Source organism: Triplophysa dalaica, chromosome 3 (genome assembly GCF_015846415.1).
Source record: "Triplophysa dalaica isolate WHDGS20190420 chromosome 3, ASM1584641v1, whole genome shotgun sequence".
Lineage (NCBI taxonomy): Eukaryota > Metazoa > Chordata > Actinopteri > Cypriniformes > Nemacheilidae > Triplophysa > Triplophysa dalaica.
The window spans coordinates 16,053,479-16,069,592 of record NC_079544.1 but is presented as its reverse complement, the minus strand read 5'-3'; the positions used below and the strand labels follow the sequence as shown (position 1 = coordinate 16,069,592).

Genomic DNA, 16,114 nt, shown 5'->3' with positions numbered 1-16,114 from the left:
TTGCAAATACCTATGTAAAATGTATAGGATAAAGCAATGTAAGTCACTTTGGATTAAAGCGTCTGCCAAATGACTTAATGTAATGTAAATGTAATATATGACTGTTGTTTATATTAACAAAATATTTACCAATGAAAGACTTGCAGCCTTATAGTGTGTAAACTGAGACATTAGTTTCAAATTAACTTTTAAGATCATCAGAAAACAAATAAACAGAAAATGAGGGCTTTCAATTAAAAACTTACACAACACAACACTGTCAGTATAAGCAGAGTTATGAGATCAATCTGTCATTGAAGACAGCACTGCTCAACCTCTCTACTGCTTGAGGATGTATTTGGATTTGAGAATGACAGCACACCTTCAGGGATGCTTCTCTGCCCTGTTTTGACCCATCCAGCACTGCTGTGTTCATAAATAAATCAGAGGATGTTTCAGCATGTCTGCTGTGTCACCAGCTAATCACGCAATATCATTACTAGAACATAATAGCTTTATATTTATATTTGGAAACATAAAATATTACTGTAGATTCTTATAATTTATACTAATTATTATGTGTAATTAGATGCTTTAACTACCATTAAATTCATGAAATATTACATAAACATGCCTAGATTTGTATGACACAACTGGATACTGTATGGTTTGTTTTCTGTATTGTATGTTTATTTTTTTTTGAGTAATTACTTTTTTGTGTTTCCTCAAACAATTTCAAGAATATATATACTGAAACTATCTTTATGTGTTCTATTAGAAGAAAGCAAATGCATGCATTGAAATGTACAATACAATATAAACAAACACACACTGTGCCTTTGAAAGTCTCTTTCATGCCCATCCATTAGTACTGAAAGAGGCAGAACAAACCATTTAAGAGAAAAACCACATCCATTCAATTCAGCACAATCCTATATTTACACCCTAATCACAGTCACTCTATTTCAGAATGAACATTATGGGTTTGCACCACGAATTCTCCACAACCAAAAAGCTCCACTACAATATTACTTCTCAGCTTACAGTTTTATAAGCAACATACAGTAAAAGCAATTATATCATAGTAGATTTAAATGTTAATCAACTAAATGAATGAATGTAGGCATGTATTCTCATGTCTGTGGTTAATACCTATATCAACCAATATAAAAACCAACCTGATCTCACAGGTAAACGTAACTATTTTACAGCGTGATGATCAGTGTTGGGTGTAACTAGTTACTAAGTAATTAGTTACTGTAATTTAATTACTTTTCCCTTGAAAAAGTAAAGTAAGGGATTGCTCATATGTTTTCTGTAATTTAATTACAGTTACTTTTGATGTAATTAAACTAAATACTTTGTGAAATATAAGCGTGTGCAATAGCGTAATTGACTTCAAAATTCAAAGTCTTGCTTTAAAATCTGTGCTTTAATGTATAATTCTCACATTTGTAATACTTTGGTCAGTTAATAATATTATTTGAATGAATTCAATAAGGCGTTTCATGTATATTCTTGAATCACTTAACTAATCAAGGTCGATGTAGGATATAGAAAGTAATTAGTAATGAGTAACTAAATGCTTTTTGGACAGAGTAATTTGGACAGTAATCTAATTACACTATTGAATATGTAATGAGTAACTAGTAATTAATTACTTTTTCAGAGTAACTTACCCAACACTGGTGATGATGTCATATGAATAGAAATAAAACAAGTACGATTGTTGGAAAATAGCAAGAATGGAGCCCTACCTCTAAACCTACTAAGAGAAAGCCTTCTACTAGAATGTACACGTGATATTGTAAACATCTATACGAATTAGCCACCTTGTAAAATATATATGAATTGCCATGGGATTGTGTTGTAATAATAATGTTGTCCTAATAAAATATCACCCTAACAAAATATTATGATTTTGAAGTCCAGTTTATATCAAACTGTCAGTAAATTGGCTCTAGGTGTCCTGTGGACGTGCCATCTGTGACAAAGAATAGAATAAGTGTGACATTGGACATTGATCAACATCAGTCCAAAAGAAAAGCCAGAACCTTAGATAGTGTGATTGTTTGCATCACACAGCTGTGATCTCCAATGAATCGTGACAATCTTCACAAAGCGTCCATTTGCCTCATCATTTATATTACATCATCAACACTGTCATGGCTTAATCTCAGGTCAGAGAAACACATCACAGCCTCCTGCCATGACAGCTGCAGCCTCCTCATTACTTATAAGGTTAGTTCTCCATGTGCAAGTGATTTTTTTCTTGCCACTTTGATTTTCTGCATCTAGACTCGATTACAAGTTGCGTCCATGCAGAGCATTCTAAATTATTCAATAATTGACTGGTCATAAATATACCTCAAGAAAACAACATGCCAACATGACTCACAGAAGCAACAATCATCTTGGCAACAATTAATAAATAAAGTTCCTGCCAGTCACACTTACAAGAGCAATGTAACATTATGGGACAAAATGTAGGCGTCTCAGGACATTTAAAAACAATTTAAAAGTTGAGGGCTTAAACACTGTCTACTTTCTAGTAATCGGTGCTCATAGGACATTGGAAAGATTTATTGCAATAGTTTTAGAGGCATATTTGAATGCCCCTTTACTAAACAGCTCCGAAGTTTTATGTTCTGCGGAGGAAAGAAAGTCGGGGTTAGAACCGACTGAGGGAGAAATTATCATTTTGAGTGAACCAAAACTTTTTATATATTTAGGCCCAAAGTCAAATACAAATGAGGTGTCAAATGTTTATGCAACAACTTAACTATATATTTAGAGACAATAGTTCTGTTTTGATTTTCAGCTTATAAGATCCATCATGGCACAACATAACATCATATGGCGGAAATATGAGTTTTTCTGTATCTTTGGTGTGCTATAAGTTGCCCATGCCTGTATTAGACACGTAAAATTGCAAAAATGGACAAAAGATGCAATCTATCTAAAAGCGAATGCTCACCCAGACCTGCATGTACGTCACTTTGTGTTATGATTTGACTAAGACCGCCCAAATGTATACGCAAGCAAGGTGGGCGATCATGTAAATCTCATTGTACCGTTGCCGGCGCAGCCTGATGTTCCGAATATAGTAAGAGTTATTACATTTCCGTGCAGTATTCGACCATTCTTTCATCGCTTTAAGAGCGATGCGCTTTGGAAAATATCAGCGCTTTTCAGAGAGGCGGAGCAAAGAGGAGATACAAACATGCACGGTATGTGGAGAATACAGCATTTTTTTTACCTAAAATGGTGTATACACATTGTATTACATCTAAAGCAAACAATAATATTCGTTTTAGCCGAGTCAAATGACCCCTTTAATGGAAAAAATGAAACAGCATTATGAAGGCCTTGCGATATATAGTATTAGTATAAAAACCTTGATTTTGCAGAGCTCTGAATATATGGTGAAGACTTTTTCTGCACAGAAATCCGTAACAGAAGGAAAATAAAGCCTGGCATCCACTCAAACTATCATTCAAAGTAATACACCTCAGGGTCAAAGTCATTGCAGGAAATCAAGTGCACATGATGCACTCCTCCTTAAAGTGAACCTCTAACTGATGTTCTCTTGGCTCATCTAAAATGACAGGAAAGATTAAGGTGGTACATCTTGCTGCTTAGGTAGAGGCTTTAAATAGATTCCTGCTCGCATGGAGTGAGACACAGACAGACACATGCACGCTTTTTTTCCCTCTTTCTCTGTTGGAAACACACAAGATCTCTGGAGCAGTTTTGCATCAGTCGCTGTGGCCGGAAGCAAACGTTCTTCTTTTGAAGGTTTTGTGCTTTTTCTCCACTTCTCCTTCGGTGTTCCCATGAGGAGAACCACATAGACACAGAGCACGGTCAATAATTCAGGAAAGCCCCTGCAATCCATTACACTGCATTCATAATAGACCAGAAGATAGCCTACTCTGAGGTTCTCCTCAACACAATAACTTGTCCTTTAAGCCACGCCCACTCAATATATCAGCTAGTTCCTGTGCTGGTCGGGTGGTGTAATGATAGAAATTCATGTTTTTACACTTTATAACTGTAGATATGATTGTTGGTGGGTGCGACCGTTTTATTTACATAAAATCTATGAAAATAAAATTATTTTTGTTTGTCATTCTTATTAAATGGCAAAATACATGTAATATTTAAAGGGGTCAAATGACACTTCTAAAACGAATATTATGGTTTGTTTAAGATGTAATGTTATGTGTATATACAGTTTAAGATAAAACAGACGCTGTATTTTCCACACACCGTGCATGTTTGTATCCGCCTCTCTGAAACGCGCTGATATTTTACAAAGCGCATCGCTCTGAAAAGTAAAGGTCTGCTACAATTGGCCAGTTAACCAGTGCGTAGTGATTGGTCGAATACTGCAAGAGTGTGACTTGAATGTAACGCCTCTTACCATATTCGGAAATTCATGTTCCCGAGCAATTGTACTGACAGACAGGAGATAAAATGTCATTGTGACTTCCTTATATCAATTCGAGCCCGAATCTGATACGGAAAATGAAGATGATCAAGCAGATACATCAACTTTGCCAGCGCGAATTGAGCAGGTTGTAAAGGATTGGTTAGGTTTTATTTAAAAATATTATGTTAAATAGTTAAAAACTATATCTAACTGTTTTACCTTTATATACGACGTTATAAAGACTATAAACAAACAACCATTAACATCATACAGAGTTTGTGTGAGATAGAAACAAGCTTGCCTTACAGCAGGGAATGATAACATAATAAATAATGCAAACATTATTACTGATTATTAGGACTTATGTTGTCTTTTTTCAAGTTGCGCACGTGTCTGCATTTGCAGATCACAATCACACGACAAACTCAACTCGCATTAGTCCTGTAACAAAGTCTTTGCAATGAAAATATACTTACAGGCTACGAATCTGAAGCGCCAGCGAAGTTGTCATGGTTGTAATGGCCCCACTTTTTAACCAAAGCTAATCTCTCTCTCATGTTCCTGAAGCAATCGTCGGCGAAATGCGAAGCACAAACTTGAACATTCGGATTATTTTCTGGAACAGTGTTGTAACTAAAATGTAACCGTTCGTTTTTAGTTGTCCCATCTTTCGGCATGGCAACCAAAGAGTATTTCTTTTCGCAACGAAACACACAGCGTCTCCGCAACATGGCTGCGATGGTGACTTTACAATGAGATTTACAAGTACGCCCACCTTACTCACGTGAACATTTGGCGGTCTAGTCAAATGCTAACACGAACTGACATAGATTTGTGGGGGTGTGGTTACACAAGGCGTTTCAGGCCGGTCTGTGTTCGCATTCGCTTTTAGATAGAATGCATCTTTTCTTCCTTCACTTTAATTTTAGCGATTTTACGTGTCTAATACATGCATGGGCAACATAACACACCAAAGACATAGAAAAACAGGTATTCGCGCCATATGACCCCTTCAAAATATACGTTTTTCATTTAATTCCCTTTTAAAAATAAGTAGACGTACAGTTTACGTAGTAGTTCTGTCAGCTCCACCCCTTTGTTTCTCATTTGTATTTCTCACACAATTTATTTACCATTTTGGAATTATTAAACCCTTTTTGGATTTAAATCATGTCTCACTTGGTCAACATGTTACATAAACCTTGATACAAAATTTTGATTTTACCACGTGTACACAAAGAAACAAATGTGCTGGACTCCAATATGTCGCAGCAAGTGAAGGATGTTGTCAAAACTATGTTGCATATTACACTGCAAAATTATATAATAGAAATTTTATAAAATTTAATAGCAACAGTTGTAAGGCTGTTTTTATCCCTGTGAATTACACAAGTATTTGCAGCAGACAAGCATGCAAGTGTTTCACCCAATTTTGTGCTGTTGTGCTATGACGTAATAAATAATCACACATTAATGTGATTTAGTGTGCATCTCCTAGAAACATCCAAGGCAGCGCAAACTCTCATTGGCACAGAGGCAGAACAGCTTGGATGGTCTAATTAGCTCTCACAGAGCAACTTCCAGCACAGTTAAGCACACACTCTAGTCAAGCGGTAGATGATAACTCCTCCATTTATTTAATCTAAAATACAAACAAACACAATGAACTAACCTGGAGGGCCAATGAAGCTTCAAGATGAACAAACAGAACTGTAAAAATATAGCTATTGGTGAAATTAATTGCAATGCTGAATGGATGCTAATGACGTAAAACGTTTTACTTTTAGAGACATTTTGACACTGGAATGCTTTAGAATAGTTAACTCAAAGTCATCAGCCAAAACTAGTGGGTCTGTTCTGATGGGGACAACAGAAAAGAAGAATGCAAAATGGATATAATAAAAGCAACCAAATGCATCCCATCGTGTAAAGAAAATAAACAAAACAAATAGGCTTAGTATTTCTTGTTAATGACTTCAAAAGCTGTGTATTCAAAGTCTACAGATTATTGTCACACATTTGCTTGTTTGGCATAGACTTCATACAGCTGCCAAAAAATGAACAGGTTGGCATGCCTTCGTCCTCAAAACCATTAACAAACTACACCATATAAAAAAATATGTTATAATGTGGACACTCACCTCCATAGTTGTCAAGTTACAACGGTGAGTGCCTGCAAACCAGCCACTGCTGGAGCACTGGTCAATGTCTACATCCTGGAGATTAACATCCACACGCACTACTCCTCTACAGAAGGACAGAGAAAAGAAACAGAGAAGAAAAATGTACTAAAGATTAAATGATCTAAGCAATAAACTTTAAATGGAATTATAGATTAAAGTTTTCCCAGGTTGCAGACAAAAAAATATATATTTTATTTTTATTAAACCTGTATCATGACTTCAAAAGCTATTTTGAAGATCATTGGAAACCAAACAGGATCCCTTTGACCTCCATTGTTTGGAAAGAAAGCCACTGACACATTTCTCAAAGTATCTTCTTTTTTGTTCCACAGATCATGTACAGGATTTGAACGACCCCAGTATGAATAAATTATGACAGAACTTTTATTTTTGACTCAACCATCCCTTTAGAATGTTACCAAATATTAATACATGTATTGTATACAATTTAGACGATTATTTTGTGTTAACACAAAATGTCTATACACAAAAATGTCATTAATTAAATAAAAAAGTATATTAATATGAATTTATATATTAATATTTATTGTGTTTTAATGTATTAAATTAAATGATTTGTTTATTTGCTGAGGTCTTCCGGAAGTTAAGATTGGGCCACATGACGTTTGTGTATATTGTTGCTGCTCAAACCATCTATTAACTTTTTTAAATAATTTTCTGGCATTGTTCGTCTGAGACCTCACTTTTCTCTCTTCACAGCTAGTCAATTCCTGGTGGAAAATAAATGAAAAACTATTTCTCTAGTTTTTACTTTATTTTGCATTAGTAGCTCCAAAATCTTTGCATTGTTTTCTTGAAGGAAATGAGATGATTAGATGACAGACAGACGTTGTTATCACCTCTGCATAAGCACATTCAATCTGATCCAGCAATTCCTGCTGGTTGGTGATGTAAGATGTTAAAGCAAGCACTATTACTTTCTAACTAGAAGGGGGAAATCCAGCACTCTGGTTCATTATGTGAAAATGTGAGATGTTGCCATTAGGCTCTTTCTCCACATAGCAGTCCATTAGGGGGGTTCTTCTTTCATTGTCCCATAAGGCATGTTATTTGAGACCTGAGGACCATGCTGTTTCATAATGACTTGATGTTCTCTCACCCGTTTTGTGGGTTATCAGTATAGCTTATGTTTTGGCATCTGTCAATAAGGAAAAGTGGGACTAAGCACTGTTCAATAAAATATTTTTTGTTGGTTTTCCTAATTAGAATCTCATCCATCTCTATTATCGTTACTCAATAGATATCTCTAAATTAATCTTTACTGTTTAATGCCTGGCAACAGCATGAGGGGTGACATGTACAGAATGTTCAGCACTATACAGCCCACTATAGGAAACTATAAGACATATAAGCAATAACAAAAAAAAAATCCTACCACACATGCATGCTTTTGTGGCTCAAACTTAACATCCGGTACATATCCGCAAAGAATAGAGTCCCTATAGATTATTTCTGATAATAAGCAAAATAAACAATAAGTAAATTACATTAACTATTAAGATAAAAGTATGTCCAGCCAGTATTATTTTGGATTACCACTAGAAGAACACTACCATTCTAAACATTATTTCAACATGTTGCTTATTTAATAAAATTAGTATAATATAAAATTCAACAAATCAGTTGCTGATATTATTTCTACGTGCAGGTACCCAACATGATATTATGTGTTTGTCATGTTTTATGTTCTAACATGCATCATAGAGTTGTGGCAATTATTTTCGTTTAGTGTTAATTAATTGTGTTAGTTAGTAGTGTGAATATTCAATTCATGTTTAGGAGATGCATTAGAACACAGGTAGTCCCATGCTTCTGGGTTTTCTGTTTATGGCAGACATTTGGGAAATAATACTGGTTGTTATTTGCATGGGGCCATCACATCAATTCTCACTGCTCAGTATACCCATTTCATTATCAAATCCAGGGAAGGCCCATAAGGCAGGAGACATCTGTCTTCTTAGAGAAGACACCTGCAGATAGATGAAGCTGCCAGCACTCTGTCTTATCTTTAGGCAAAGAAAATGGAGCGTGAGCGGGGAAGGAAGAGAGATGAGAAAAGAGAGAGGCAAGTGAGAAATATCTGGATGAGTGTGCTTTTCTTAAATGTTGAGGGATATTCTATGTATGGGCTTTTCTCAAACTATCAATGTGAAGATGAGCAAGTTTTACGAGCAGAGATAAAACTAATGTACTGTGAGAAAAACTGAGAAAGGTAATTATAGGTAAAACCATAACAAATTGATATCTACTCAGACGTAAAGCATCATGCAAGTGACGCTGCTTCGAAAAATACCTTTATAATTGTAATTTACATTCCTATTATTAAAAGAATTTTTTCATTGCACATCAACATCACACATCCGAACATCAACCACAACATAAGACAATAGTGCGTCATCCTAAACAATGTCACCTCTTTAGATGTCAACTCAAGTGGAAAATGGAAGATTTATTATCCCAATGAGCAATAAAACACACAGGAAACTATAAAAAAACACACACACTCTTAAGAATAAATGTGCTTAACAGGTTATTCCCAGCAATACCATAGAAGTACCATTTTTGCTTCCACAAAGAACCATTCAGTCAAAGGTTAGTTAAAGAACCATCTATTTCTTGATTTTTTATAATCTGAAGAACCTCTTTTTCACCGCAAAGAACCTTTTTTTAAACAGAAGGGTTCTTCAGATGTTAAAGCACCTTTTTTAAGAGTGTAGGAAAATCCTGGTTATCAGGCATGAAGTTAAAATGGCTTTTTAGTTGCATTTATGTTGCATTCACTTTTTAATATCTAATCAAAAACACAACAAACTCAAAAGATACCACAAACACTCAAGTGCTTACATATATCACTTGCACATTTCAAGATTCAAGTGCAACCAGCACAAAGATGAACATAAGCTGGGCACTCTGCAGTTTTTAAAATATATTTATGATTTCATTGATTCCAAAATTGCTTGGAGCAGGATTTGTGAACTAATGTGTGGGTGATATGAAGAGGTGTAAGCTCAGGAACCTGAACTATACAGTTAATTTGTTTTGAAATGAACTGAATGAGAGTTTAATTTCTTACGGCCTTAGGCCGTGTTCATACTTGAATTCTTTTTCGAAGCTGCTAGCATCTGTTTTACATTATAATCCTATGGAGTAAACCGTGTTTTTAAAAAGCTTCTCAGTGGAAAAAAGTTCAACTTTTCTGAAAAAACACCCTACCTCAAGGTCCTTTTCACATCTAACCAATGACAAGCAAGTAGTGTGTCGTTTCCATAACAACATGCGATGGAGGTGATTGGTCGAAAAAAATAATAGTTTTTTGTATATATGTAAGTTGAACTTTCACTTTCAATAACTTTTGACTGCATTTCTATCAAGAAAATAGTAGTATAGTTTTTAAATATGTGATTAGTGTTTGCATAGATGCTCTCTGTTTGTAATTAAAAAAGACTTCCGTTATGCTGCCTATGTTTCTCTGGGCTGCCTTCGTGCACAGAGGCTGACGACAATGTCATGGCGTACGACTGCTGTTTGTAATCAAACGCTGCCAGGGTTTTTAATACTAAAAAATGCAACTGTTAATATTAATCACTGTCACATATTTAGGTTATACTTTATATTAATCATTATTAACAATGCTAACAACTATAATGACTTTATATGATTCTTAACAGAATGTTGTTGTATATTGATGTAGTCATGAAAGTATGAATTTTACACTGAACAAAATTGAATATATCTGTGTATAGTGAACTTTACTCTATATACTCTAAAGTTTTTTTAATAAGAGTTACAAAGATTTCTATAAGATTTGTCAAGTTGATTAGTCGAATTCATAACTAAAATCATAAGATTTTTTATGTTTGACTTGGTCATGTCATTTTCAAACCACAAGTTATTATGATTGCAAACATATGTCAGAATAAAATGTAAGAATAAAAGGAAGATCTGATGTCCTGTACATTGTGTTTGGGGGTGTGGCCATTGGCTCTTCAGTTGGTGCTTAACAGAACTGTATAAAAGGTTGTCATCAACTTGAAGTTGACTTTTTGTTATACATAATCAAGTGACTGGAGAAATATGAATATCTATATGAATGATTGTATCATCTGTTCTGTTTATTTTTAATTTCTGTATTGACGTCATAGATGACGAATCCGCCCGTGGTAACTGAGCTCATTTCTATTTTTGTTGTTGTCATAATAATAACTGAGTAATTTTAAGTGTGCGTGAAACAGACCAAGTTCCGTACATTTGAAGCTGATTAATTTCTAAATCATGTGTCACAAAATGTATAAATTGTCCTTACCTAAACTCTGGCGCTTTGTTGTTCTTCAAGCCATAGAAACCTGCCGAGAGTGTTAAAAGCCAGTGCGGCACAAAACTGCCATGCTCACACTCCAAGTAGGGCGCAGACCATTTGACATGAGTTCTGTCTAAAAAAGATCCGTCCGGTGATGCCGGAAACCCTTGACTTTTGTGTAGGTGGTGTCTCTTTCGGTCCCTAAACTCGTTATACCAGTCGGACTCAGATGTCTTGTTTTTAAGGTGATGGTGCGCCGTGCTGGAGAGATCTTGAAGCACTATATGGTTCTCGGCCCTGGTTGCCTGTAGAAAGACCTGCGGACCAGGCGCCTCTGGTGACTCCGTGTGAAATGCCACCACTGCCCGATGGATTTTAGGATTCCATTCCAACATACTCCTCACTAACGAGTGGTACCACTGGATGTCCTTCGCGATGTGGTGCTCCGTGGATGTATTGGATTGCAGGAGCATGTTTAGGAAGTTGGTGGCGTGCGCCATGGTGTCGAGGATGCTTTGAAGGGAGTAGTGCAAGGCGACGTGCGCGCCACCGCGGAGACTGCTCAGCTCATACCGTTTGGAGCAATTGACATGCTTCAGAGTGGTAGAGTCTCCCGTATGCAGAAACGCGGTGACAACCCGTGGCAGATCCTCCTCGATCTTATGCGCCACCACGGTTCGCTCGGTGGCAGATGGGTTGTTGGAGACGGTCGGTTGATGGTGTAGCGTGTCCTTAGTATAAGGTGTGCTGTAAACAGGGTATTTTGCCTTGATTTCTGCGTCTTTGTCGCTCACCGACCATTCCACATAGCCATAATTTGATCCCTTCGAAATTCCCATTTGCAAAAGAAGACAGAGCAGGAATGCACCCATACCTCGACGCCACCAAGCACGATGAATATCACACACCATTGAGGTTCCCTTCGCAAGTGAGAGTATTCCTGAGCGCCCGGTAAACATCGAGATGCTCGTTCTCAAAAGTTACTGAACTCTATTGGATCAGTACGATAAATCCACACAACAACCTTAACGCCCACATCTGTAGACCACTGTGACACTATGTACCCAACACGATAAACATATTCTGATGTTATAGTCAAGCCAGGGTGCTCGCAGTTCTTACTGTAGCGATGTCTCTTCTTACAGTTTCGAGAGCGACTATAGAGATGATTGGATTTCACAGCGACGGTTTTCTTGTAGCGCTGCTCAATAGTCCCGTCAACGAATGCGTAATGCGTACAGGGAAGCGATTCTTTCAAAAGCCCATTTTCCCTCATTACGGAATTCGAGACTTGGGTATGGCTCTTGCTCTTGTCAATCTCGTGCATTTTGGGTGGGGTAAAGAAGACGACTGGAGCTGTCCAGTGCTGAAAGCAAAGGAGAGGATGTCCTCACGGCATCAATTCCTCTTCGAATATTCATTTTTTTAAGATTTATGCTTTGCATATTTAAATATTACAATAAAAACAGTAAAGTAATTTATGCATTATCCGTTGTCTCTTTGCGTTCATGACATAGTTAGATCCGTACATTTTTATACAGAGGCACATTTTTCATTATTTTAGCTGTGTACCAAAATGTATTCAAGTTACAGTTATATAATGGATATTGTGTTTAAGTGCACACTCTCACAGCTATATTTAGAGTGGATTCACATCAGATTATCTGAAGGGTTTGGGAATAACCGTTCTTTAATATGTAGCTCCCTTTTTCAAGGGACCAAAAGTAATTGGACAGTCGAATCAAAAGCTGTTTTATGGATGCCTTCCGTTAAATAATTTCTTCAAAAATGAAGCATGTTAAAGGTCTGGAGTTGATTCTACATATAGTGTTTTCATTTGGAAGCTGTTGCTGTGAGTCCACATCATGCGGTTCAGGGAGATCTATATGCAAGTGAAACATAGTTAGATTTCAAAAACACAAGAAATTCATCAGAAAGATAGGAACATTAAGAGTGGCCAAATAAACAATTTGATACATTCTGAGAAAAAAAAACACAGTAACAGTAAGCTCAGTAACAAAAAAATCCTGGACATCTATATAAGATACAAGTGGTGGATGATGACATTATCCTCTCCATGATAAAGAAAAACCCCAGGCCATCTACACACAAAAAGTCTTCATATATTTAGGAAATTTACAAAATATCTTCACAGAACATCTTACTTACTTATTATCCTAATGAATTTTGGCATAAAAGAAAAATCAATAAGTATGACCCATACAGTGTTTTTTGGCTATAGCCAAAAATTATCCTATGCTATTTAAAACCCCTTTACTGACAGAGCTCCTTTAAGCCTACAATTGAAAACGCACTGTTGGAACAAATTAGCAGATTATTGCTAAGAATTTTGTTATGTTTATAAAAATATAAAAAGTTCATGTTTTTGTGTTATAAAAAACATTTAAAAAATACTGATCAGCTCCACAATTTCATAAATCCAAGTCCCAAGGGTCACCAAGTGTTAGTAAATTTGGTCATGATACACCAAAGTTGTTTTAGCCGCTCTAGCACCAAAATCCACTAGGGCTACATAGGCTTCCATTGGTTTTAACACTTGATCTGAAATTTCACCACAACAGACATTGAGATGCTTTTTTTTCTTTTTTATTTCTAATTAACAGACACAATGGAAAATTACAAAAGCACAGAAACAATAAAAAAACAATAACTTTGTACGAAACTATACTTTTGATGAACACTAATTTATGAATCAATCATCATTTATATATCAATTTCTCTTCCTACATAGATTATTCTTCTAAACACTGATCAAATGTGTATTCTAGGGTTTTAGGCCTTTTCAACAATATAATGTTTATCATGATAAGATAAGAATTTACATGCAAAGTATTGAAGTAAATGGTTTTTATACTCACTCTTGTCATTTATGAATCAATTACACTTCCTACATACTTTATTGTATAAAACACTGATGAAACATGTATTTAAGAGTCTCAAGCCTTTTCAAGTTTGTCATGATGAGATCAGATTTGCAGAAAAATAACTTAGGTGACCTGCCGGGTCTGTGGCATGTAAAATGTCATTAAAAATCGAATTACACTTTATCTAAAAGAAACAATTACTCTTCCTACATAAATTATTTGAAAAAACACCATAGTAATCTGTATTTTTGAGTCTTAGACATTTCGAATGATATATAGTTTGTCATGATTCGATAAGAAATTACATGCACAATATTGAAGCAAACGCATGTGTCCAGTATACGGGATGGTGACAGTTAAAAAGACTGGTTTTGTGGTCAAGGGTCACATATTTTCAATGTTATGTATTTAATTCAACTTTCTGATATAAATAAACTAATGCCATCCATGGTCAGAGATCATCTGAGGTGGGTCAAGGTCTGCTCTACTTCCTTTTCCTGAACAGCGTTCCAAATAACAAAAAAAAATCAGATTGCCCTGTTCTTCTTGGTCTTGGCTTGGAACTCTTCATCACATTACTGATGTTCTATTAACTCCGTCACGACTGCACGCTCCATATCTCAGACATTTTCATCGTATTTAAGACCAACATTCAAATCCTCTCCATTCTTGCATAATATCAGCAGCTCATAATGTTGTCAAATGTTTTGTCAAGTGCTGAGAATTCATGAAATTTACTCCTACTTCCAAACTTAAGTATAAAAACAACTCCTTATGCTGTTGTTCTCAATGGTACATCAGATTTAAAATAAAATATTCATGCCAAAAATAACATTGTATTTAAAGCAAAACTATTTACCTATAGCAAATAAGAACAAATTTCTGCACCGGTTTAAAATGTGCCATTAAGACATGATGGAAATTTAGGCCTATTTATCTTTCATTTTCAATGTGTATATCCTAATGTATTGAATTGTCTTTATTGTCAAATGTGTTTTTAATATTATCTCCTATTAGGAATTTCACCATTCCACTTGAATGTATCAATTAATATTTTAAAATTACCAGTGAAATTAAAAATGTCTTACTTTTTCATGAAATATTGCAGCATTTATGGTAAATAGTTTATCAATGTGGGTAATTTTCTTGTAAAATTTCATGTCGCCTCATAATCTTCAGTTAAAATCTGAAAAAGCACTTCAGCCCTGCAATGACTATCCATCTTAAATGATGTAAATTAGTCGGCCTGGCCAGAGCATCTGTTAACTCCTCCCCTTCAACTATCGAGTCTGCTGCCACCTTCTTTCCATATTTTCTCATTTGAAATTCCTTTTCACTCGGAAATGTGTCAGAATACGGAACCAAAGATGATCGCAACTTCCGGTTCACGGGGAGTTAAAATAAATAAATCTATTCAGGGATTGGTCAATGGCAAAGTTTTCATCTAAAATCCCGTTTGCGGCACAGCAAAGTGTCGTAAATCATTTCTAAGCCGGAAACCATCAATTTCGTCCTGCACTTCACTTAAATTATGACTGGTCACTTAAATTTATAACTAACTTTTAAGCGCAGCTTTTAGCCAAGATTTTTTTACACTTAAATCAGTTCAAGGAAACAGAAGCTTGTCTTATTTGCAGCCCATCATTGTAGTTTATTTCCTTTTGGATTATTTTGTTCATGCTTTAGAAGTAAATGGCATAAACTATGCAAATAAAGTAACACCTGCCAATAGTCTACATTCGTACGTATTTATATAAATAACTGAATTACAACTGTCAGATGTGAGCTAAATCTAGACTTTGGAAGCTTTATAGCTGTTTTGTGTATTTGTTACACAGTCACCTCAACAAAGGTTCAATTATATATAAATGAATCACAAACATATATCTAGTACTTACTGACATTGCTACTCTTTCACCCTGTTATCTCCATGCCCCATGTGGAATGACCTTTACGGTCTTCTTCCTAAATCCTAATGGAGTGTTGAAAGACTGTGCCATTTCTAACACCATCAGTTCCACCAATTAGCCAATAAATTAGCCCTAACACTGAGGTTACAGTATATTTATACGTCTCTAAATATAGACCTAGAAGATTTACAGAACAACTAAACGTTGAAGTAGGCGGTGAACAAAACATATACCATCTGTGTGTATTATACTTAAACAGTGGGTCATTCAGCTTTATTTGTGATAGGCCTACAGTGTATGAAGTAAACAAACCTATTTTCCCGCCTGGCAACCCATGGCAGTGACACAGACGCACCCCACTGGTGGTGATTGGGAATGTCGCCGAGCTTCAACGTGAAAACCAA

General features: G+C 35.7%; 1 protein-coding gene across 1 annotated transcript in view; it reads right to left on the bottom strand.

Moving 5' to 3' along the window:
* The window catches only part of gpr158b (G protein-coupled receptor 158b), a 30,750-nt gene extending 18,939 nt beyond the window's left edge, over window positions 1-11,811 (bottom strand). The window contains exons 1-2 of the mRNA XM_056743557.1: window positions 10,922-11,811; window positions 6,556-6,661 (exon numbers count right to left, since the gene is read on the bottom strand). Of these exons, the coding sequence (XP_056599535.1) occupies window positions 6,556-6,661; window positions 10,922-11,787 (972 nt within the window). The 5' untranslated portion in view covers window positions 11,788-11,811. The remainder of the gene's footprint in view (window positions 1-6,555; window positions 6,662-10,921) is intronic.
* Window positions 11,812-16,114: the final 4,303 nt, after the last annotated feature.